Genomic DNA, 25,932 nt, shown 5'->3' on the forward strand with positions numbered 1-25,932 from the left:
TTATTTTGAGTTTTGAGAGTTCATTATATATCCTAGGTACAAGTCCTTTGTTGGATATTTGTCTTGCAAATATTTCTCCCAGTCTGTGGCTTAATTATTTTTTCAATTTTTTAACTGTGTCTCTGTAAGAGCAAAAGTTTTTAATATTAATGAAGTCCAACTTAATCAGTTTCTTCTTTTATGGATTGTGCTTTCGCTGACATGTGTAAAAACTCTTTGCCTAATCCCAGGTCACAAAGATATTCTGCTATGTTTTATTCTAAACGTTTTATACTTTTACATTTTATATTTAGACTGTGATCCAGTTTGAGTTAATTTTGGTACAAAATGTGAGGTTTAAATTGAAGTTTATTTCTTTTTGCATGTCAGTGTTCAATGTTTAGTGTTCATATAGTGTCCAATCCTATATGTTGAAAAGACTGTCCTCTCTCCATTGAGTTGATTTTGTATCTTTGTCAAAATCTATTGGCCATATTTTTGTGGATATATTTCTAGACTCTGTTCTGTTTCATTGATTTATGTATTTATCCGTTCACCATTACCACACTGTCTTGATAACAGTAGCTTTATAGTATTCTTAAAGTCAGTCCATGTGATTCCTCTAACTTTATTATTCCCTTTCAGAGTTGTGTTAGCTATTCTAGTTCCTTTGCCTTTCCATATAAATTTTAGAATTAGCTTATCTGTATTAAAATCTGCAGAGATTTTGATTGGTATTGCATTAAATCTGTATATCAGTTTTAGGATATTTGACATCTTTACTATGTTGACTCTTCAATCTGTGAACACAGTAGGTTTCTCAATTTATTAGGTCTTTCTGGATTTCTTTTATCACTATTGTGTAGTTTTCAGTGTAACAGATCCTGTATGTGTTCTGTTAGACTTACACCTAAATATTTTACTTTTTGAAGTTATTATAATTGGTTATTTTTTTTTTAATTTCTGTTTGTATTTGTACATTGCTAGTGTAAAGATATATGATTGGTTTTTGTATGATGATCTTGTATCTGAGTCCTTGCTAAGTATACTTTTTGTAAATTCTTTGGGAGTTTCTACATAGACAATCATGTTATCTTTGAATAAGGATAATTTTATACCTTCCTTTCCAATCTGTATTTTTTTATTACTTTTTCTTCCCATATTGCACCAGGTAAGACTTTCAGTATGGTGTTGAATAGAAGTGGTAAGAATGTATACTTGCCTTGTTCCAGATCTTAGGAAGAAGGCACTGAGTCTTTCACCATTTAGCATGCTTCTAAATGGAAGATTCTTGTAGATACCTTTTATCAGGTTGAGGAAATTTCCTTCTCGTCCTAGTTTGCTAAGAGTTTTGTTTTTGTTTTGAAATCATGAATGGACGTTGTATTTTGTCAAATGCTTTTTTCTTTGTCAAATGGTATGATCATATGTTTTTTCTTCTCTAGACTGTTAATATAGTAGGTTACATAAATTGAGTTTCAAATATTGAACCAGCCTATGTTTACAGGGGAAAGCCCACTTTGTTGTTGTGTATTATTTTTTGTATACATTTCTGGATTCAATATGCTAATATTTTGTTGAGAATTTTTGTGTCTGTGTTCGTGAAGGATATTGGTCTGTAGTTTTCTTTCTTTTCTTTTTAAATACTGTGTTTGTCTGGTTTTATAGGTGGTAATAGTGTTGGGCTCATAAAATGAGTTTGAAAGTATTCCTCCTCTTTTTTTTTCTGAAAGAAGTTGTATAAAATTGGCATTATTTCTTCTTTAAATATTTAGAAGAATTTGCCTATGAAACCCCCTGTGACTAGAGATTTATTTTTCAGAAAGTTTTTGACTACATATTCAATTTCTTTAGTAAATATAGGACTGTTCAGATTATGAATTTAATCTTTGGTGAGTTTTGGTAGTTTGAGTTTTTGAGAAATTATTAATAGTTCATTTTATCAAAGTTGTTGAATTTATATGTGTAGAATTATATGTGAATTTGTATGTGTAGAAGTTGTTGAATTTGTATGTGTATAATTCTTTATTATCCTTTTAAGTCTGCATGGTCTGTAGTGTTATCCCCTCTTTCATTCCTGAAATTGGTAATTTGTGTCTTCTCTCTTTTTTTCTTTGTCAGATGTTTATTTTTATTGATCTTCCAGAAAACTGGCTTGTGACTTCACTGATTTTTCTCTGTTGTTTTTCTCTTTGTACTCTCATTTATTTCTGGTCTTATCTTTATTATTTCCTTTCTTCTGCTTGATTTGGATTTATTTTGTTCTTCTTTTTCAAGTTTCTTAAATGGAAGCTTAAATTATTGAATTGAGATCTTCTTTTCTATTATAATACAAGGATTTAATGCTATAAATTTTCTCTAAACAGTGCTTTAGCTACATCCTGTATATTTTTGTATGTTGTATTTTTGTTTTCATTAAGTTCCCTTGAGATTTCTTTAATCTTTGGATTATTTAGAAATGGGTTGTTTAATTTCCAGGAGTCTGAAGGTTTTCCTATTATTTTTCTATTATTGATTTCTAATTTAATCCCATTATGATCTGAAAACATACTTTGTATGATTTCTCAGTTCTTTAAAAATTGTTAAGGTTTTATTTTGTAACTCAGGATATGGACTATCTTTGTGAATATTCCAGGTGCACTCAGTAAGAATTTATATTTTGCTATTGTTGGGTGGTGGTCAATAAATGTTAATTACATCCAGTTGGTTGGTGCATTGTTCATTTGTCTATATCCTTACCCATTTTCTCTCTATTAGTTCTGTTTATCACTAATAGAGGAGTGTTGAAATCTCCAATTATAATTGTGAATTTGTCTAGCTCTTCTTATTTTTTGCTTCATGTATTTTGAGGCACTGTTGTTAGGTGAATATACATTTAGGATTTTTTGGTGGGGGGAATTGACCCTTTTAGCATTACATAATATTCTTTATCTGTGTTTTTTTGTTGTTCAAAGTCTATTATGTTTCCTATTACAATGGGCATTCCAGCTTTATTTTGATTAGTGTTTACATAGTATATGTGTGTGTATGTGTATATATATATATATTCCATTCTTTTACTTTTAATCTATATCATTATATTTGAAGTGAAATTTTTGTAGTCAGATGGTTCTTGGTAAATCTTATTGAGCATATTGATAGTCCTTGTTTTAAGAGGCAGTCTACCTGGTTAGGTTCAGACCCCAAGTTTCAACCTGGCTACTGGAGGCTATAATTCCAATGTCAGTTCTGTTTTTTAAGCCACTGTGTGTGTGTCACTCATTGCCAAACTTGGGACTTGGGTATCAGTCTCTTAGTTCAGTTCTCAGAGTCACTGGTATGCTGAATGGGATCAGGTTCACATGTTTTTTAGCTTAGGCTAGCCCAGGAGTTCATAAATGAGTTTATGGGGTTCCTCTCCTGAGTTCTTTCATCTCTGTAATGTCCCTAGTACTTTCTGGTACCCTGGAGCTTCCCTTTTCTGTTCTCCCACCAGAAACTTAGGAAACTAGTTACCCCTTTCTGGACTGTATACTTCCATATCTGGGTCCAAGCAGCAGAAAAATAGAAAGGGGAAAAGACAGTGGGAATTGGCTTCACCCTCTTAGAACCACAGCTTCACTAAACAGAAAGGAATGTCTCCTTCTTTCAGAGTTTTGACTTCTGATGACTCCTATTGCCACTGGTGTTGCTGCCTTTGCCTTCACTGCCATCACTGTAGGATTGCTTGGGTGCTGGGATATAGGAGAGTGGAGAAAAGAAAGTGGAAAAAAAAATGAGGGATTTTTCACACACTCTCTCTGAGCATTAGGAGTTCCTTTCCCCACTCCTTGAAAAGCTTTTCCTGGAGCTCTCTCTGTATGCACCCTAGTACTCACTGCTGGCTTTTTTCATGTGTTGAATTTAGGCTGGGTATACTAGAGGGTTAAAAAAAAGGATAAACTCACTGCTGGTTCAGTGGTACTTCAAATTCTGGTCTCTTTTCCCAATCTGTCTGCTACTAATGACTTTTCAGCTTCCTTAAATACTACTACATGTAATAGTATTGCTTATTTTATTTATAATGTACACAAAATGGAATTTAAATCTTATTTATAATATACATAAAACAATATTCAATACCAATATTACTTCTAACAGTAAAACATACTGTATGATTCAAGGTAAAGATTAGTATTAGTATGCAATTCTTTTTTTTTCCTTAGGTTATATCCTATTAATACTAAGGATAAACAAGGGTTCATTTTTAAATGCCATTTGTTATGTTAAATATTTGATAGATAGGTATTTGTTTCAAGTTTTCAGGTTCTTTTTCTTTTCAATTTAATTTTGATATGTAAAACATTTATATAGTTTAAAAGTGAAAAGTTTATAAAACTATACTCATACATTTAAATCACATCTCTTTCACTGACACACCATTCGTCCCAGCCCAACACTAACATACTTCTGGGTAACCGTTTCTATTCATTTCTAGTTTATTCGTCCAGTGTTTGTTTGTTTTTTAGCTCTCCTTTCTTATACATAGGGTAGCATGTAAGTATAATGGCATTGTAAACATTATTATGTTCCTTATTTGTGTGTGTGTGTGTTTTTTAACTTACCTATAATATTTTATAAAAGCTGCGGGTCACTCCATGTCAGTACATAATGGTAGTCCTCTTTTTTTTTTTTTTTATGGTTACATTGTACACCGTTCTGTGGCTATATAAAAATAGTTGATCTTACCAGTCTCCTATAGTTTTTTACCCTGTGCTGCATAATAAACCACTTCAAAAGTTAATGGCTTAGAACAACAAAGGTTGTTATTTCTTAGAATTCTATGAGTTGGCTGGGTGGTTCCACTGCTAGTTTCACCTGAGATCACTCATGCAGTTGAATTCAGACTAGAGGATGTGCTGGCCTAGAAAGTCCAAGGTGGCCTTACTTATGTGTCTTATAATTGGTGCTGGCTGAGTGTGGAGTGCCATGATTTCCTGCATATAGCTTGTCATCCTTCAGTAGGCTTTACTGGCATCCTTACGTGACTGTGTCAGGGAATGTTCCAAGAGAATACAGGTAGGAGCTATCGTACCTTTTAAGCTGTAATTTCTCTAATGTCATCTCTAAAACTGGCCCAACTGCTGCATTTAGTGGTTACGGCAAGTCACAAGGATTTCCCAGATCCAAAGAGGAAGGGAATAGAGACTGACTTCATGGAAGGAGTGGCACAGTCAGATTGCAAAGAAGCCTGGGAGGAATTTGGGGGAAATGTACCATACCTATTGATGGACATTAGGGATGTCTCTATTCTTTTGTTATTACAAATAATGCTGTAAATTAATAATCTTATACAGTTGTCCCTGGGTATATGGGAGAGGCAGGGGAGATTGGTTCCAGGACCCCTGCTTATACCAAAATCCACATGTACTCAAGTCCTGCAGTCGGCCCTGTAGAACCCATTTATAGGAAAGGTTGGCCCTACACATGCATGGGTTTTGCAACCTAAGATTACTGTATTTTCTTCTTTTCTTTTTGTCTTGTGAATACTGTATTTTTGATCTATATTTTGTTGAAAAAACTCCTCATATAAGTGGGCCCACACTGTTCAAACCCATATTGTTCAAGGGTCAACTGTACATGTTTCATATTTGCAGGAGTATATGTTCAGATAGTTTCCTAGGAACAAGATTAGTAAGAAAGTAAACCCCAATGTTGGAGGAACAGCTTCTGACTCTTTCCATTCTTACCACCCTAATTCAAGCCAGCATGATCTCTCACCTGAATTATTAAATATTTACAGTAGCCATGTAACTGGACTCCCTGTTTCTACCTTTGCCTTACTGCAGTATATTCTCAACATAGCAGCCAGAATGACCGTGTTCTGCTTAAAACTCTGTAAAGACTCATTTCACTCAGAGTAAAAGCCAAATTCCATACAATGATTTACAAGGCTCTCCCTAATCTGTCACCCCCTCCTTCCATTACCCCTTTGACTTCTCTTACTACTGTCATACTAGCTCATCATGCTCTACTCACAATGGCCTCCTTTCTATTCTCAGCTTGACTGTTACTGGTATATAGAAATGCTACTGATTTGTGTGCACTGAGTTTGTAACCTGAGACTTTGCCGAATTTATTTATCAATTCTAGAAGTCTTTTGGTTGAGTCTTTAGGGTTTCTAGATACATAGGATCATATCATCAGCAAACAGGGATAGTTTGACCCTCTCTTTCTCAATTTCGATGCCTTTTATTTCTTTCTCTTGCCTGACTGCTCTGGTGAGGACTTCCTGTACTATGTTGAATAGAAATGGTGACAGTGAGCACCCTTGTCTAGTTCTAGTTTTAAGGGGAATGCTTTCAACAGTTCCCCATTCAATATTATATTGGTTGTGGGTTTTTCATATATGGCTTCTGTAGTTTTGAGGTATGTTCCATTTTTGCCTAGTTTGAATGAAAATCAAATTAAATGGCAGTTTTTTTGGTTAGCATCTTTGTTCAGGAATTTTGTAAGTAAGAATATTGAGACTAATGACTAAAGTTAGATTTTTTAAAATTCCAGTGGTTTTCAGTATTCACTACTTTAATAATTCATTGCAGGGATGACTCCTTTTATTGTAGAAGGAGAGTATTTGAATTTCAGGTTAGAAAAGGAAGACATCAATGATATTCATTACATAGCTTTCACTTTTTGTTCTGTCCAGGATTTCTATTTCTTCCTGATTCAGGCTTGGAAAGTTATGTGTTTCCTGGAATTTATCCATTCCTCTAGGTTTTCTAGTTTGCGTAGAGAATTTTGTAGTACTAATGGATGATATTTTGTATTTCTGTGGTATCAGTTGTAGTGTCTCCTTTTTTATTTCTGATTAAGGTTATTTGAATCCTTTCTTTTCTATTTCTGATTAATCTGGGTAGTGGTCTATCAATTTTACCTTTTTAAAGAACCAACATTCTTTCATTGATCCTTTATATTGTTTTGTTGGTTTCTATTTCATGTAGTTTTGCTCTGAGCTTTGTTACTTCTTTTCTTCTGTTGGCTTTGGGTGTGTTTGCTCTTCTTTTTCTAGTTCTTTGAGATGTGGCATCAGGTTGATAAATTTGTAATCTTTCTGTGTTTTTGATGTAAGCATTTAAGGCTATGAATTTTCCCCTTAGCACTGCCTTTGCTGTATCTGGTAGATTTTGAAAGTTGTTGTCCTCTCTGTCATTTAGTTCAAAGAAGCTTTTGATTTCCATCTTCATTTCACCATTGACCCAAGGATCGTTCAGCAGCAGGTTGTTTAATTTCCATGACTTTGTGTGGTTTTGACAGTTTCTCTTGGAATTGACTTTTAGTTTTATTCCACTGTGGTCTCAGAAGATACATGGTATGATTTCAGTTTTTCTGAATTTGCTGAGACTTGCTTTGTGGCCTAGGATATGATCAGTCTTGGAAGGTGTCACACATGCTGATGAGAGGAGTCTATATTCTGTAGTTTTCAGGTAGAGTGTTCTGTAAATGTCTGTTAAGTCCATTTGTTCTAGAGTTCCATTTAAGTCTAGTATTTCTTTGTTGATTTTCTTCTTTGATGATCTGTCCAGCTCTGTCAAGGGGTGTTGAAGTTCCCGGCAACTATGATGCTACTGTTAATTTCTTTGCTTAGCACTAGTAGAATTTGCTTTATGAATCTGGGAGCTCCTGTGTTAGGTGTGTATATATTTATGATTATTATGACTTTTTGCTGAGTTGCCCCCTTTATCATTATATAGTGACCATCTTTGTCTTTTTTTTTACTATTGCTGATTTAAAGTCAATTTTATCTGATATGAGAATGGCTGCATTAGCTTGCTTTTGGTTTCCATTTGCGTGGAATATTTTTTTCCATCCCTTTGCCTTGAGTCTGTGCACATCCTTGCAAGGTAGATGGGTTCTTTTCAGAGACAAAATATATTTGGGCAATGATTATTCAGCCAATCTGTATCTTTTAATTGGAGCATTAAGACAGTTTACGTTCAGTGTTAGTGTTTTTATTTTGGGTACTGTTCTCTTCATCATACTGAATGATACCTTGTTATTTTGTTTTCCATCTTGTGCTATTGTTTTATAAGAGCTGTGAGCTTTAATTTTCGGTGTTTCTACACTAGTGGGTATCTGTTGTGTTGTTCCATGTATACTGCACTATTGAGCATTTCCTATAGGGCAGGTCTAGTAGTAACAAATTCCCTTAATGTTTGCATGTCTGGAAAAGTCTTTATTTTCTATCATTTATGAAACTTTGTTTTGCAGGATACAAAATTCTTGCCTGTCAGTTCTGTTTAAGAATATTAAAAATGGGGCCCCCAATCCCTTCTGGCTTGTTAGTTCTCTTCTAAGAAGTCTGCTGTTAGCTTTATAGGCTTTCCTTTGTAGGTTAGTTGTTGCTTTTGTCTTGCAGCTTGTAGAATTTTCTCCTTCATTTTGACTTTGGCCAGGTTGATGACTTGGAGATGTTCTTGTCTTGGAGATGTTCTGTTTGCTCTGAATCTTCCTGGTGTTCAATGACCATCTTGTATCTGGATATCTGAATCTCTGGCAATACCAGGGAAGTTTTCCTCAATAATTCCCTGGAATAGGTTTTCCATGTTTTTTGCTGCTTCTTCTCCCTCAGTGATACCTATAATTTATATATTGGCTCACTTTATATAAGCACATATTTCTCTGTGAATGATTGTTCATTCTTCTGTATTCTGCATCTTTGTCTAACTGAGTAATTTGAAAGCTTATCTTCAAGCTCTGAAATTCTTTCTTCTGCTTGGTCAAGTCTGTTTTTGAAGCGTTCTGGTATATTTTGAAGTTCCCTAAATGAGTCTCATTTCTTTAAATTTTGTTATATCCTTTCTTACATTGTCTACCTCTTTAGCGCCTTTTTCATTTTTTTCATTCATTCAAGCTAAATATTTTTTTAGCTTCTTTATGCTGGCTTTCAACTTTCTCTTCAATTCCATTCGTCTTATTTTCCATCCATATTCTGAATTCCATTTCTGACATTTCGACAATTTCCTTTTGGTTGAGGTCTGTTGCTATAGGTCTATTGTGATTCTTTGGGTATGTCAAATTGGCTTCTTTTTTCATGTTACCAGAGTTTTTTTGCAGGTTTCTTCTCATCTGAAACCTCTTCTCTTAGTTCAGGGCAGATAGATTTGCAGGGCTCCTGTTCTTTGCTGGGAACTCTCCTCTTTAGTGAGCAAAAGGAGAGGTCCCTAGATGTCGCTTTCTTGTTCTATTTTGGAAGATTGATCCAGTAGGAAAGGGGCAGATGTAGTGCAATTTTGTAGTATAGCTGTTCTGCATTGTCCCATTCCCTTGTGGTTGTCACAGTCCAAGCCAGTGCTGGGGATCCTCTTGTGGAGTGGTGGGTTGGTCCCAAGGCCACTGTTGGAAGCTCAGACAGGGGCTGGATGAGTCCCTCTCCATGGAGGCCAGTGTTGTAGGAGGTTGCTCCGCCTGGGTCTCCTTGCAGTGGTGGTAGTGGCTGCCTGGTGAGACCATCTAGACGGAGGCCACAGGTGTCAGGGCTGTGGGCATTCGCTCCATCCAGGTCTTGGTGTAATGGTGGTATGCAGCAGGGGTGGCTTGTGGCTAGTGCGTCTGTGGTGGAAAGCTGGACCTCAGGCTCTGAGGGTGTGGTCCACCAGCCAGGTGTGCAGGGCCAGGGGATATGGCTCACCACCAGTGTGCATGTCTGAGGGGGCATGGACCTTGCCACAGGTCACTGGGTGGGGGACTTGTTTGGTGATCGGTGCACAGGGCACAGGGGCATTACCCACAGGGCATGTGGGACCGGAAGGCATGGTCTGCCGACCTGCCGCAGAGTGTTGGGTTCTGCAGGAGTGTGGCGCACCTGTTGATGCACAGGGCTAGGGGCATGGCCAGCCACACAGTGTGCAAGTCTGTGGAGGCGTGGCCTGCTGGCTGGCATGCAAGTTCATATGGACGTGGACTTATGCTTGGTGCGTGGGTTTACAGGGGTGTGGCCCTTGGTAGGGATGTGCGCAGGATGGGAAGGCCTGTTCTGGCTGACACACAGGGCCGCATGGGGTGGGCTGCTGGGTGGTTCGGGCTCTCTCCTCACACAGGTCCTGCTGGGGCTGCCACTGTAGGACCTCTCGAGTGGTGTGTGTGCCCGCCCCACTCGATTTCCCTGGTTGAGGGGAGTGCCTGGCTCCAAGTCATGGGTGTGCGAGAGTGTCTGTTCTTCTTGCTCCCTCCCCAGCCCAACACAGGGAGATGTGGAGGAAGCTGCAGTACATCCGATCCCTGTGTAGGTCAAGTGCTCTGGACCGGAGAGCTCACAGTGGCAACAGCCACAGCAACCCTGGAACAGAGGCCAGTGGGTCCTACTGAGCCTCTGCTTTTTGATGCAACTTTACTATACAGTCTCCAAGCAGTTCCCTGATCAGTGTGGAGGTCAGCGGTAATGGTGAGAAGCCCCTCACAGCTTGAGTTGCAGTGTTTGCATGGAGAGCGTGGGGCCCTGAGGTTCTCTCCTTTATCCCTTCCCCATGTGCAGGTGTCTTCCCCAGGTACCTTCGGATCTTGGCGAGTGGATCTGCCTATCCCTATCTCCTTATTCTGAGTGTCTCCCCTTGCTTCTCTGATGATTTACAATGCTCTCAACCAAGAGGATCCCTCTGTAGGTGGGCATCTACTTACAACTTTCGATCCTCTTCATGAGAGCAGCATGTGTAGCCTGCTTCTAGTCTGCCATCTTGGTCCCTCCCCTCTCTGTTTTTATGAAAGCTTTCCTGACTTTAGAAAGTACACTGAGTAGCTAGAAACTGCCTTGTTAATTGCCCATGGGTTCAGAAGCATCACAATTTATTTTCCCCTGGAACACACATATCACATTATCCTTTTGTTGCCTGCTTCTCAGAAGAGAATCCCAACTCTGTCTTTCAGCCTCATAATGTTGCTGGGTGCCTGAATTAGCACATATGAGGCCCTTAATATGGTACCTGTGATGGGCAAGGGGTTGTTTAACAGTACTGCAGGGGCAGTGTGGGCTAGCGAAGATGCCATGGGGGGTCACAACCTTGGGGCAGAACCTGCCGCTAATTCATCCTGAACTGAATTGTTTTTATTTTCTCTATTAAATGTTGAAACTATGATAAATTATATTTGATGTATTATAAATTTGATGTATTATTTAATATATGAAATAAATTATGGATTTAAGATTAATGAAGATTGCTAGAAGGAAGTGTTGGTTTTTATGACCCTTTGTGAACTGCAGTGTTTCAAGGTTATCTAAATAATAAGTTATGTATCTTATTTTTAAATTTTTCTATTAATATTTAGTAAGAAAGTCCTACTAAGACTTCACACATTGAGAAGTCCTTCCAACCTAGACAGCTATACAACCAAAAATTCCTGGAAAATGTCTACCATTAGGAAGTAGATGAGTTGAAGGAGTAGGGCAATGAGAATTAGTTTTTCTGATAATAGAAGATTAAAAGTCAAAGAAAAAGGTGGTTTATAGTCTTTGCATTTTTCTTATCAGGATTATTATTAGTAAGTTAACTAATCTTAATTCTTAGTATACATATATCTGAAGATAAAAGACAGTTTTTTAAAAAAAATCAAGACATGTCAGAGTATAATTGGAGACTATAAATCACATGGTTTAAGCTGTTAAGGCATTCCATAAGCATAGATAATGAAATCTAAGATTTGACAAATAATATCCATCAATTCTTCCTATAACACTAAACCCTTAGAAAATATCAGTGACATGATCTAATTTTTTGTGTGAAAAAAAACACATAACATTAAATTTACCACCCTAACCATTTTAAAGTTCATTAGTGTTAAGTATATTCAAGTTCTAATGCAACAGTTCTCTAGAACTTTTTCATCTTGCAAAACTGAAACTCTATATTCATTAAACACCGATTTCCCCTCTCTCTTCCCCCATCCCTTAGGAACCCCTTTTCTACTTTCTGTTTCTGTGACTTTGGCTACCTCAGGTACTTTGTATAAATGGAATCATACAATATTTGTCCTTTTGTGACTGGCTTATTTCACCTAGCATAATGTCTCCAAGCCTCATCCATGTTGTAGCATGTGATGGGATTCTCTTCTTTTTTAAGCCTACATAATATTCCATTGTGTATATATACCACATTTCTTTTATCAATTCATCCATCAGTGGGCATTTGGGTTGCATCTACCTCTTGGCTATCGTGAATAATGCTGCAATGAACATGGGATTGTTTTAAGATCCTACTTTGAATTCTTTTGGATATATACTCAGAAGTGGGATTGGTGGATCTTGTGGTAATTCTATTTGTATTTTTTTGAGGAACTGCTATACTGTTTCCATAATGGCTGTAGCATTTTACATTCCCACTAACAGTGCACAAGGGTTACAATTTTTCTGCATCCTTACTAACACTTATATTTTCTGTTCTTTTTATAGTGGTGGTTCTGCTTCTGTTCTTTTGATAGTGGTAGTTCTGCTGAGTGTAAGATGATTATCGCATTGTGGTTTTGATTTGTACTTCTCTTACAATAGTAGTGTTGAGCATCTTTTCAGATGCTTATTGGCCATTTGTATTAATATATCTTCTTTAGAAAATTGGCCATTCAAGTCCTTTGCCCTTTTTTAAATTGGGTCATTTGTTATTTCATTGTTGACTTGTAATATTTTCTGGATATTAACTCCTTATCAGATGTATATTATTGGCAAATATTTTTTTCTACTCCTTAGGTTGCAGACTTGATCTAATTTAATTTACATTTTAAGATCAGTCTGGCTATTGAATAGAATATGGATCAGTATAGACAACAGCAAGAGTGGGAGTGGGCAAAACAGTTAAGAGGCTCTTGCAGTAGTCTAAGCAATAGATGATCAGGGCTTGGCAGTGGAGAAAAGTGAAAGGAATACAATAATATTTTGGAAGTAAAATCAACATTGTGTGATTATAGATTGTATGTGAAGGATCAGAGAAAAGGAAAAGTCAAAGGGTAACTCCTAGATTTCTGGGTTGAGTACTTTGGTGAATGGTGATGCCATTTACTGAGATGGAGAAGATTAGAAGGAGCAGCAGATTTAGAGGGAAGCTGTACGAGGAGTAGGGGTAGGGGAAGGCAGCTGATTGAGATAAGAAGTACAGGTATGTTAGGTATAATTTGCCTGTGTAGCATCTAAATGTTCACATCAGGTAGGCACTTGAATGTACGAATTTCAAATTTAGAAGTGTCCCAATATAGAGGTATAAATAACTATTTTGGAATAGTCAGTATGCAACCTGACACACACAATTCATAGCACAATCGAATAAAACACCTCAGCACACTTGTAGAGAATAAGACTTCCACTGTTGAGATTTAATCTTGGTTTTTATTTTGGTTTAATAAGAATTATAACTTTTCTTCTCATTTGTAGTAATGAGAAGCTAAGAGAAAGTACTATTCTTAGTGGCTCTTCCACTACTGGCTGTCACTAGAGGCTATTCCTATTTTGGTGTCCTAGTTCACGTTTTGCTTGCCCCCCAACATCTTTCTTTTTTCTAATCTAAACCAAAAAGAAAGGAAATTATTCTCTTACATATGCACTGTTTTCCTAGGATTACCCTCTGCTGCTTTTTCCACTCTGGATGAAAAATCTCTCTTGAATTCTTCTGTGCCACTTCCTGTCCTTTGAAGCCCTGGAACTGCTATAAAAACTAATTGGCATCAGACACAAAAGATTATTCATTAACTTTTCTCTAAGACCCACAGCTCTTTCCAAGCCTGAGTCTAATATTTTTAAAGGACCCATCTTTTTCTTTTCTTATGAATAGACATTTTAGAATACACTTGAACAGAGCATGCACAATTTTTAAACAATTGCTTTATATGCCATATTTAGTTTAAAAGTTTTTTTTCCAGAGAAACAGCACTATAAATGGTGGTTCAATTTCCTCAACTAACTCCAAAACCTTTTAAATTTATGTTACAGTGCTATTTCATTGATAATTGACAATAGCTATACCCTTGTTTTTAGGACACAGGGACACATTTCCCATGAGTTACTCTAGTATTGCACAGAGACAAGGACTGTGCCTTCAGTACTCAATAATTTGTTTAGCTTTCTACACTAGCAGCATAGAATCATAGACTGTATGAGCTAGAAGCACTTCAGAAACAAAATAGTGCAAACTGCTTGTTTTAGGAAGGAGAAAACTGAGAGCCAAGGAAGCTAAATGATTTTTTTTTAGTGGCATCTTCTTACCTCACATCAGTGACATTTCTTTCTTTCTCTCTCTCTCTTTCTTTCTTTTCTCCTTCCTTCCTTCCTTTCTTCCGTCCTCTTCCCTTCTCTCCCCTCTCCTCTCCTCTTCTCTTCTCTTCTCTTTTCCTAGAGTGCTAGGTTTACACGTGTGAGCCACTGTAGCCTGGGCTCTTGTTTTTTTATCCATTCAGCCACTCTGTATATTTTGTTTGGAGATTTTAGTCCATTCACATTCAGTGTTATTATTGATAGGTAAGGACTTACTACTGCCATGTTGGTATTTGATTTCTGGTTGTTTTGTGTCCTCTCTCTCTTTCTTACTTCCTTCTGTCTTCCTTTGTTAAAAGTGAGTTTCTCTCGCAGTGTGTTTTAATATCTTGCTTTTTCTTTTTTGTGTATCTATTGTAGGTTTTTTGATTTCAGTCTGCCATGAAGCTTGCAAAAGACATTTTGTAGCCAATTAGTTTAAACATATGACAAACTCTGCTTACAAACAAATAAGCAAAGATAAATCTAACAGATATTCTACCGTTTAACTCCATCCCACCCTTTTTTAAACTTTTTGTTGTTTCCATCCATATCTTTTTATATTATCTATCTCTCAAAAAGTTGTTGTAATTATTTTTGGTAGGTTTGTCTTTTACTCTTCCTACTCAAGATATAAGTGGTTTATAAAATGCAATTACAGCAATAGGGTATTCTGTATTTGTGTACTTACTGTTACCAGTGAGTGATACACCTTCAGATGATTTCTTATTGTTTATTAACATCCTTTTCTCTCAGACTGAAGAACTCCTTTTAGCATTTCTTGTAGGACAGGTCTGGTGTTGATGAAATCCCTCAGTTTTTGTTTGTCTGGGAAAGTCTTTATTTCTCCTTAATGTTTGAAGAATATTTTTGCAGGATATAATATTCTAGGGTTAGGTTTTTTTCTTCAGTGCTTTGAATATGTCATGCCACTCTCTCCTGGCCTGTAAGGTTTCCACTGAGAAGTGTGCAGCCAGCCATATTGGAGCTCCTTTATATGTTATTTTTTTCTTTTTTCTTGCTTCCCTTAGAACCCTTTCTTTATGCATGACCTTTGGTAGCTTGATTATTAAATGCCTTGAGGTAGGCTTGTTTGGGTTAAATCTGCTTGGTGCTCTGTGACCTTCTGAATATTGATATCTTTCTCTAGGATTGGAAAGTTCTATGTTATTATTTCCTTGAATAACCTTTCTACCTCAATCTCTCTCTCTACCTTCTCTTTAAGGCCAGTAACTCTTAGATTTGCTGTTTTGGGGTTATTCTCTAGATCTTGTCGGCATGCTTCATTCTTTTCATTTTCTTTTCTCTCTTCTGACTGTGTGTTTTCTAATAGCCTATCTTCAGGCTCATGATTTCTTTCCTCTGCTTGGTCAATTCTGCGGTTGAGAGACTCTGATGCATTTTTCAGTTTGTCTCCAGACTTTCTGCTTGATTTTTTTTTATTATTTCAATCTCTTTGCTAAATTTCTCTGATAGGCTTCCGAATTCCTTCTCTGTGTTGTCTTGAAGTTCATTGAGCTTCTTCAGGATGCTATTTTGAATTCTTTGTCTGAAAGGTCATGTACCTCCCTCACTCCAGGATTGGTCACTGGTACCTTATTTAGTTCTTTTGGTGAGGTCATGTTTTCCTGGATGTTCTTGATGCTTATGGATGTTTGTCAATGTCTGCACATTGAAGAATTAGATATTTATTTTAATCTTTGTAGTCTGAGCTTGTTTTTGAACCTGTCCTTCTTGAAAAGGCTTTCTATTAATAGATATTCAGAGGGAATTGAGTGTTGTGTTCTAAGTCATTGGTCACTGCAGCCATATCAGCACTTGGGGTGCCCCAAGCCCAGTAATGCTGTCACTCTTGCAGACTCCTGGTGGTACTGCCTTGGTAGACTTGGGTAAGATATGGAGAATTCCCTGAATTACCAGGTAAAGCCTCTTACTCTCTTCCCTCACTCCCCTGGACTGCTGGAGTTGGAGGATGAACAATATAGGTGGTTCCTTATGGCCACCAGCACCAGGTCACACCTGAAGCTAGCCCAGTATCACCTAAAGCCTGTGGTGACTGTTGTCTGGCTGCCTCCAGTGTTTATTCAAAGCCCAAGGGCTCTTTGGTGAGCAGGTGGTGAATTCTTCCAGAACTGGGTCCTTCCTTTCAGGGCAGCATGTTTCTGGCTCAGGGTGGGTCCAGCAATGCCATCTATGAACTAAGGCGTAGACTCAGGGGCTTTGAGAGTCTGCTAGTACCGTATTTTACTGTGGCTGAGCTGGTACCCAAGTTGCAAAAGAAAGTCCACTGAACTTTTCTCTTACCTTTCTCCAAGTGGAAGAAGATTCTCCCTGAGCCACACTACCTGTGGTTGGGGGAGGGGCGACAGACACTATATTGGCTACTACCTCTGTGTCTCACTGGGTCACATGCACCCTAAGTCCACTAGCTCTGAGCCAGCACAGTTGCAGGAATTGCCCAAGGACTACATCCTTTGTGGCCTGACTGCCTTATGAATTTAGTCTAGGCCCCAAGCTTCTTTTTGTCAACCTGTGGTGGGGCTAGCCAAACCTCAAGTTTCAGGGTAGAGGATTTCCCTCTGGTCAGGCTGGTCTAAACACTCCCTCCACAGGCACCAGTAGAATTCTACATTGTGCTGTGTTCCCCTGTGCCAGGGCAGCCCTGAGTTTCAATGCAAAGTCCCACAGTCACTTCATTCTCCCTCCCCTGGGCATATAGATTCTCTCTCCACTTGGTATGCTAGCGTCGCAGTGCTGGGGGATGGGTATGGGGTGGCATAGACAATGGAAGATTGTCATTTCTGCCCTCTTCAATGCCTCTGTCCTTGACATAACTTTAAAACCAAGTAGAATGATCACTCATCTGATTTTGGTTTTTCTGAAGGTGCTTGCTTGCATGGATAGTTGTTGAATTTGGTGTTCATGCAGAGGGACAATTGCTGGAGGGTTCTGTTTGGCCATCTTGCTCCCTATATTGTTATATTTGAATTGAGTTCTTTCTAAACAGGATATACTTGGGTCTTGTTTTTTCAAAATCTGCTGTACCAATCTCTGCCTTTTATTGGTATATTTAGACCACTTACAATTAATGTATGTTTTGACAATGTCTTTCATTTTATTTTTTATTTTCTGTTTATTCTTGCTGTTTTCCGTTTCTGTTTTCTTTTGCCTTTGTTTTCCTGTGAGTTACCCGAACATTTTTTAGAATTCAATTTTGATCTATCTATAGTGCTTTTGAGTGTATCTCTTTCTATAGATTTTTACAGTAGCTACTTTAGGTATAATGTTATATGTACATTAATTAATCATAGTCTACTGATGTTGATATTTTACCACTTCAAGTAAAGTATACTTACTTGTCTCTTAACTTTCTCTATTGTCTTAAATATTTTTTCTACATATATTTAGAAGCAGATAAGACAGTATTATAATTTTTTCTTCAAATGTCAAACATAATTTAGACAACTGAACAGAGAAGGAAAGTTTATTTCATTTACTCATATTTTTGCTTACTACCTTTTTTCTTCTTGGTTCCTTCTTTTATCCTTTCTTTTTTGTAGAGAACTTCCTTTACCTGCCCTTTTATGATAGGCAACAGATTCCTTTTGTTTTACTTCATCTGAAACTGTCTTGATTTTCCCTTCATTTCTGAAGGATGTTTTTATTGGATATAGAATTCTGAGTTTATACTTGTTTTCTTTCAACATTTGAAAAATGTGTTACTTCCTCTGGTCTCCATGGTTTCTAATGAGAAATCTGTTGTTATATGAATTGTTTTTCTCCTATACGTAAGGTGTTGTTTTTCTTGCTGCTTTTAAGGTTTTGGGGGTTGTCTTTTGGTTTGGGGGGTTTTTTGCTCTTTAGTTTTTCAGAAGTTTGACTGTGGTGTATGTTGATGTAAATTTCTTTGGGTATAATCCTGTTTGGGGTTCACTCAGCTTCTTAAATTTATAGGTTTATATCTTTTGCCAAATTTAGGGAGTTTTTCAGACATTATTTCAAGTACTTTTTCAACCCTACCCTCTTTTTTCTCCTTCTGGGGCTCCATTGCCATTAGATCTTTTGTTATAGTCTGACAGGTCCCTGACACTATGGTGTTATTTTTGTTTGTTTTGTCTATTTTAGTCTATTTTTCCTCTTATTTTCAGATTGGGTAATAATTTCTATTATTTTGTCTTCAGGTTCACTGATTTTTTTTTCTCTGTCCCATTCTTTCTGCAGCTGAATCCATTCATTGAGTTTTAAATTTCAGTTATTATATTTTTCAGTTCTGAAATTTCCACTTCATTCTTCTTTATATCTTCTGTTTCTTTGCTGAGAATTTTGGTTTTTTCATTTATTTCAAATGCATTTGTAATTGCTTGTTGAAGCATTTTTATAATTACTCCTTTAAATTCTTTGCCAAATAGGGCTGAGCGCGGTGGCTCACGCCTGCAATCCTAGCACTCTGGGAGGCCGAGGTGGGTGGATCGCTCGAGGTCAGGAGTTCGAGACCAGCCTGAGCAAGAGCGAGACCCCGTCTCTACTAAAAATAGAGAAAGAAATTATTTGGCCAACTGAAAATATGTAGAGAAAAAATTAGCTGGGCATGGTGGTGCATGCCTGTAGTCCCAGCTACTTGGGAGGCTAAGGCAGGAGGATCACTTAAGGCCAGGAGTTTTAGGTTGCTGTGAGCTAGGCTGATGCCATGGCACTCACTCTAGCCCAGGCAACAAAGCGAGACTCTGTCTCAAAAAAAAAAAAAAATTCTTTGCCAAATAATTCTAACATCCTGTCATTTTAGTGTATAGTATCTACCAATTGTCTTTTTAAATTCAAGTTTAGATTTTCCTGGTTCTTGGTATGATGATTGATTTTCAGTTGAAACCTGGACATTTAGGGTATTATGTTATAAGACCCTGGATTTTATTTCAACTTCTGTTTTATCTGGCTTCCTCTGACACTGTTGTGCAGAGGTAGGAAGGGAGCTGCCTCATTATTGCCTAGTAGAGGTACAAGTCCTGGTTCCCCATTCAGCCTCCTCCATGCTGGCTTAGAGGATTAGAAATCCTTCATTACTGTTCCCTGCATGGCCACTACTGACACCAGGGGTGGAAGGGTGATGGCTGCGTTACCACTGAGTGCTGAAAGTCCTGACTGTCCACTAGGCTTCATCTGACACTACTTTAACAGGGAGAGGAGGGCACAGGGAAGGAAGCACCTTGTTACAGTCTGATGGATGTAGAAGGCACTATAGTCAGTCTTTGCTGGCATTGCTGGGGGTGTGGTTACAGTGTTCTTTGTGCTGTTTTTCTGCAGTAGAGTGGTTATTGTCTAAAAGTGTTTTGTCTTACTAGGCTGCTCTTTTCTTGATCCTTTGGCTAGAGAGAACAGGCTTTTGGGAGGGTTTTTGTCTGTATTTGTTGGCATTTGCAGGTTGCTGACTTCTTTACTTCCAAGTCTTTATTTCCAAAAAGAAAACCCAGGAATCACTATTCTGTTATTCCTTGGGTCTTGACGTTCTTAGCCATTCTGCCTTCACTTGCCATCTTTCAGAGTCTTCTTATGTTCATTTTTATATATAATGTCCAGAGTTTTTTTTTTTTTATGTAGTTCATGGGAAGAATAGGAGAGAGTGCATCTACTCCATCTTCCCAGAAGCAGAAGTTACTAGTGACTGTTGTATATATTTTAACATTATTACTTATCATTGAGTGCTTACTATATGCCAACTACTGGTCTAAGTATTTTGCATATATTTGTTTATTTAATCCTCACAATAATGATTATTATCACCATTTTACATATGAAGAAGCTGAGGTCGTCAAAGGTCAAGCAGCTTTCTAAAGACATACAGCTGCTAAGTGACAGAGTCACCATTTGGACCCAGGTCTGATTCCAGAGCCTGTTTTCATTAACACTTGGTAGAAATACTGGATATCTGCCTCATACACTGATATTCTTCACAACTATTAGGTACAGTTAATAAATAAGACAATGTAATTAATGTAATGTAATTAATTGTGTGTTACAGATAAAGTGCTAAACAAGTTAGCAAAGAGAGAAATCAATGTAATTTGAGATCATCAAGGAAGATACCTTGGAGTTAATGGGATGTGAACTGGTTAAGAGGGATGAATAGAATTTGGATAGACAGGGAAGACAAGGATTATTTTAGTGTGATCAAAGACACAAAGATAAGGGGCAGCAGAAAGGTGCAAATAAGATGACCATTCTTTCTTAACTGGAACAGAGGATACATATAAGGGATAGAATAAAATAAGCTTAGACCAGAAGTCTTAAAAGTTAGATGGCATAGCTTTGATATGGTAGCCAGTAGGTGCCACTGTAGATATTAAGTGCTTAATGAATTCTAGGTGCTAGAGATATAAAAATAAGTAAGAGACACTCTAGTGTAATCACATCAAGTCACCTACATGACTAACTAAAGTTCAGTGTGATTAGAGACATCGTAAAAAAAAAAACAAAAAACCCATTTGAGCATAGATTAGGGAGCACTTAATTATAGACTTCCAAAAATCAAATTTACAATATTCTGAGTCACTATAGACAGTAAAACATGTATAGAGTAAAAATACTTTTCTGCACATTTAGGAAATTGGTGAGAATAGAGTATGAGCTTTGGAGTTAAATCTGAATATTTAAAAGGTATGTAGATAGACACTTAAACTTTCTCATTTTGCTTATTGTTTTTGAGGGGAAAAAATAATCATCTTAGACTACAATTTATTTCTTAATGGTTGTTCTGGCAATACTTGTGGGGTTAGTTGTACTTTAAAAACTTTAAGTATAAATGAATCTTCAGATATGTGTATCATGATAGGGATATTGATTTAAAGCTGATGGTTGTAGATTTACAACAAAAATTTGAAGAAGGAGATTTAATGCTGGAAATGCAGACAAAGAAGGATAGTAGCCTAAGTATTTGAATAATTATCTTACTAGTGGTTTTTTTTTTTTGCCAAGCAACAAATAACAGTGTAAGTTACAAATTGATAGCAACTGGGAGCCTACTCTAGAGTACTTCATACTATCTCATGCACATAGAAATGTTTAATATAAACTAAGTTCTCAGTTCCATAGTTTGTGAAGGCATGAATTATTTTGTTATTGTGTGGGGAGACTATATACAGCTGCATAAGCTGATGAGCTGAACTATCCCTTAAAATACATTTGTAGTGATCTTAGCTGGTATTGTTACCTGGACATTTTGAAATACTTGCTTTTCTAAGTACTATTGCCTCAAAGTCCATTGCACCCATCTGCCTATCTCTTATAATTGAAGGGGATGCTCCCTCAACCAGTAGTTGAACATTTATCCCCCCTCTACCTTCTACTTGCACTCCTATGAAAGCCACTGTATGACCTATTCTTAGATACAGCCGTCAAAGAATTTGGACCTGAATGATTTCTACCTGCTTTTTTATACAAGTTGATTTCGATTGACCTGGCATTCTCTTTTATAAAAGCTTCTGAATATTTTCTTCCATCTTTGCTGAATTTAAACAAGGCCACTTAAGTTACAGCAATCAGTCATCATATACCCAAACAACCCAACCCTATTGGTTTACGACTAATGTAGGAGATGATTGAGGGTGAGCACCCTAAGTTACTTTTATGAAGTGAATTTAACTGGGCAACCATGGAAACAGGGAGAGTTTTATAGAATTTGATCCCTCTACTCTATTCTGAACTATCTACTAATGATCCTTCTAGCAATTGGAAGAGTTTAACAGCCAGTGATTGGATACAAACACTCTTGGTACATTTTCCACTTCAATCATTGTCCTACTTTCACCCTAATACCCCATTCTTTTGTACCATGCTCTCTCTGATTGAGGCCTTAGTCATGAGGGTTACTTATCAAGCTTATAAAAATCCAGTGATTTTTTTTTTTCTGTTTTTTGAGCTTCCTTTGGCCCTTGTGCAAATAAAACAGGCTGCCTTCTATGTAGGCTCCTGCTACGGATCTCCAACTACTGCATAATAAAATGACTTGAAGTTCCTCAGTGATTCAAATTTTTTGATTAAATGTGTTATTTTTGTCTTATTTAATTGTAAACAGTCTACACTAAATATAATTCCTCAAAATAAAGTTCTTTTGTGTTTTATACACGTTCTCCCTCTCTTATCCATGGGATATGTGGGCAGAGGTGAAGAGCAAAAAGTAACATAGTATCCTGAATTTCTAACCTATCCCTTGAAAGTCTTTGTGTTGCCAAGCAGTATATCCTTGCTGACCACTCTGAATAGTATCATCCTTCTAAAAAAAAAAAAAAAATTATCCTAGACAGTCAAATCTGGAAGATAGTAAAAAAAAATTTTTTTTAATTTCCCAAGGTATTATTTATCATTTTCAGAGATTAGACTATTTGTCTGTTGGTTTTTCTACCATCCGTTAGTGTCTTCAGCTGGACTTCAGCCTCATAGGAGATGTTTCTTCTGCCATTTAGCATCACTGATAAGAAGCTGTGTAAATAGAACTGGAAGTGATTTTGTTTTTGTTTTTGTTTTTCATTAGAGTCTGCTGTCTCTACTTCCAGCTTCAGACTCTGTATCTGTATTATTAATGAAGCATTTGCTAATAAAGAGGAGAAAAGAGATTACTTTTGAGGTATTTCTCAGGGTAAAAAAACTTATACCATACTGATAGCACAAGTGCTAGGTGCTGATTAAAATCTTTTATACTGTTTGGGGAGAAAAATCTGAGGAATTGAAACCAGTTCCTTATTTCTAACTTTATAAGTCATGGCAGCAATAAAACTCATTTCTGTAGTATACAGAACTTCATTGAACAGAATGATACAGGACTGATTGATATGTTTGGCTACAAAAAGAGAAGACATGGAGTAAAAACATTCTGTGTTCAAGACTTGACAAGCTGTCAGTTGAAAACAGAGCAGAATTATGCATTATTGTTTTATCAATTATTTTTTAAAAAGAGTATTGAAATCTCCAACTAAAATTGCTAACTTCTCTACATCTCCTTTTAATTCTGTCAGGTTTTACTTCATGTATTTTGGAGCTCTCTTTTTAAGTGTATATACGTTTATGAATGTGCCTTCCTGTTATATTTATCCTTTTATCATTATAAAATGTCTTTGTTTATCCCTAGTAATACCCCTTGTCTTACAGTCTATTTTGTTTTATATTAATATAACAACTCCAGCTTCTTTATAATTACTCTGAGACCAGGCAAATTAATTACTTTCCTTATAATGTGTTTGGTGCATAATATTTTTGCCCCGCGAATGTTATTCTCCCCAACCTTCCATGCAAAAGGATAATTATTTAGGGTGATTTGTTCCATGAAGGTGGCCTGACCTTTGATTCTGGACTTGCTCACTACCACTTCCAGAATGACCCTAGAGAAGCAGGTCTTTGTTTGAGTCTTTTCTTCTGTGCCTAGGGAGTACAGATGATGCCAATCAAGGGAAACTCAGTTTCTCACCCATGCTGCTTGCCTGAGTGGGGCTCTAGCCCTTCCAGTTGCAGGGCCATTTTGACAGTTTGACACTGGGCTGAGTTTGGGCTGATGCGGCTGCAGACCCCACCTGGCGGGTAGGGAAAACAGACTTTCCAGTACGCATCTGGGATGGTGCCCACAATCCTGCATCTGGCTGCTGTGGGACTGAGTCTCAAGCGAACTGTACTCCCAATGGTTTCCTGCCAGTGTACCCTGCCTGAGAAGGGCCCCACTCATTCTGGTCACAGGCCCAAGGTGCCAGTTTGGGAGTTTAAAACGGGCAGCATCCGACCCTTCGGGGCTGACATACCTTCATTCCTACCCAGCTGAGGAGGGATAGGGGAGCTCAAGCTCTCCTAAGTACTCCTAGGAAATTTCCTACCAGCCAGCTGGTGAATGGCATTCCCCCCAGGGTCTTTCCCATGCTGTTTCCCTGGAAGGGGCTCCACCTCTCTGGTCATAGGCCCAAGGCACCAGTTTGGGAATTTAAAGATGTGCAGTGCCCTGCCCTTGGGCTGGGTTTGGGCTGACACAGCTGCAGCCCCACCTAACTGAGGAGGGACGGGGAGCCCACACACTCCTAGACACACCTAGGAGAATTCCCACTGCTCTGCTACGAGGCTGAGACACAAGCTGACCATGCTCCCAACAGTTTCTTGCCCATGCTGCTTGCCTAAAAGGGGCCCTGCCCTCTTTGATGGCAAGCCCTTAGCCAGTGCCATTTTGAGAGTTTAACATAGGGCTGCACCCCACCTGCAAGCCAAGTTCAGTGTGACATGGGTGCAGCCATCATCCGGCCAGGAAGGGACAGGGAAGACCAAGCTTTCCTAAACACACTTAGGATAGTACCACCCTGTCACAGACAACTGTGGGACTGGGACTAGCTTGCCCAATCCATTGAAGCTTCTGGTAACTCCAGCTTGAACCATGTGAGTCCTCGTGGGTGCCTCCACCACCAATACTGCTACCTCCTACATCACACCACTTGCTCAGAGGCCTGAGAACAGAACCTGCCCACACTCAGCCCTCTGTTCCAACTACTAGCTTCTGAGGAAGTCACCCTTAGGTCCAAAAATTGACCTCCCAGGACATACTAACATTGCTGCCAGCATAAGCTGCTCTGGGTCCTACAATCAGGCGTACTGAACCCACTGCTTCAACAATTGGGGCCCAAAGACTCGCTTGACTGGCATTCAAGTCCCCAGCAAAACTTCTCACATAACCTTAACTAATAACTGTTTCCTAAGCCACCAAGGAAATCACAGATACCACTGACCCTTTATGCTGCCTAAGAAATCATACAAAGACCACACTACTGCAGGCACCCAAAATCAAAGCCACAGTGTCCTACTCAACCAACAACATATATACATCTTCAGGAAAAATTCTCTCCTTCAAAATCAATTGCAAAAAATTGGAACAAACAACTGCTACATCAGATGTGCAGGTATCAGTGGAAGGATACAGGAAATATGAAAAAGCAAGGAAATACTACAGCACCAAAGGACCACAACAATTGTCTAGCAATGGATCCCAATCAAAAAGAATTCCTTGTAATGCCAGATAAACAATTCCAAATATTGATTCTAAAGAATCTCAACAAGATGCAAGAGAAATCTGAAAACTATTACAAAGAAATTAGAAAATCAACTGGGATATGAGTCAGAAATTTACCAAGGAGTTAGATATCTTTAAAAAAAAATTCTGGAGCAGAAAAATTCATTGAAGGAAATACAAAACACATTTGAAAGCTTCAAAAACATACTACAACATGCAGAAGAAAGAATATCAGAACTTGAAGACAGGTCATTTGAAATAGTTCAGTCAGGCAAAAATAAGGGAAAAAAAAAAGAGCAAAGCCTTCAAGATGTATGGGACTACATAAAGTGACCGAACTTACAAACTATTGATATTCCCAATGAGGAAGAGAGATTGAAAAGTTTAGAAAACCTATTTAAGGAAATAATCAATGAAAACTTCCCAGGACTAGCAAGAGAGTCAGACATTCAGAAGGCACAATGATCCCCAGGCAAATACATTGCAAAAAGGGCTTCACCAAGTGTTACAGCTCTTTCAGAATTTGTCTAGCAGGTTTTCCAGTCCTCACCTGAAGACCCCCAATAAAAAAAAAGGACTTCACCACAGCATATTATAATCAGAATGATAAAAGTTGAAGTGAAAGAGAGAATTTTAAAATCAGCCAGAGAAAAGCATCTAGTCACCTATAAAGGAAACCTCATCAGACTAACACCAGATCTCTCAGCAG

General features: G+C 37.8%; 1 protein-coding gene and 1 non-coding gene across 2 annotated transcripts in view; both read left to right on the top strand.

Moving 5' to 3' along the window:
• The first annotated feature begins 4,997 nt into the window (after positions 1-4,997).
• Positions 4,998-25,932, top strand: part of LOC123634216 (zinc finger SWIM domain-containing protein 5-like) — a 38,467-nt gene continuing 17,532 nt past the window's right edge. Inside the window, exon 1 of the mRNA XM_045545575.1 lies at positions 4,998-5,016. Within this exon, the coding sequence (XP_045401531.1) occupies positions 4,998-5,016 (19 nt within the window). The remainder of the gene's footprint in view (positions 5,017-25,932) is intronic.
• Positions 25,724-25,785, top strand: LOC123636230. Its single transcript, XR_006734427.1, has one exon. It is a non-coding gene; the product is annotated as a U7 small nuclear RNA (small nuclear RNA).

The sequence above is a fragment of the Lemur catta genome, chromosome 3 (assembly GCF_020740605.2).
Source record: "Lemur catta isolate mLemCat1 chromosome 3, mLemCat1.pri, whole genome shotgun sequence".
In the NCBI taxonomy this organism is placed as follows: domain Eukaryota; kingdom Metazoa; phylum Chordata; class Mammalia; order Primates; family Lemuridae; genus Lemur; species Lemur catta.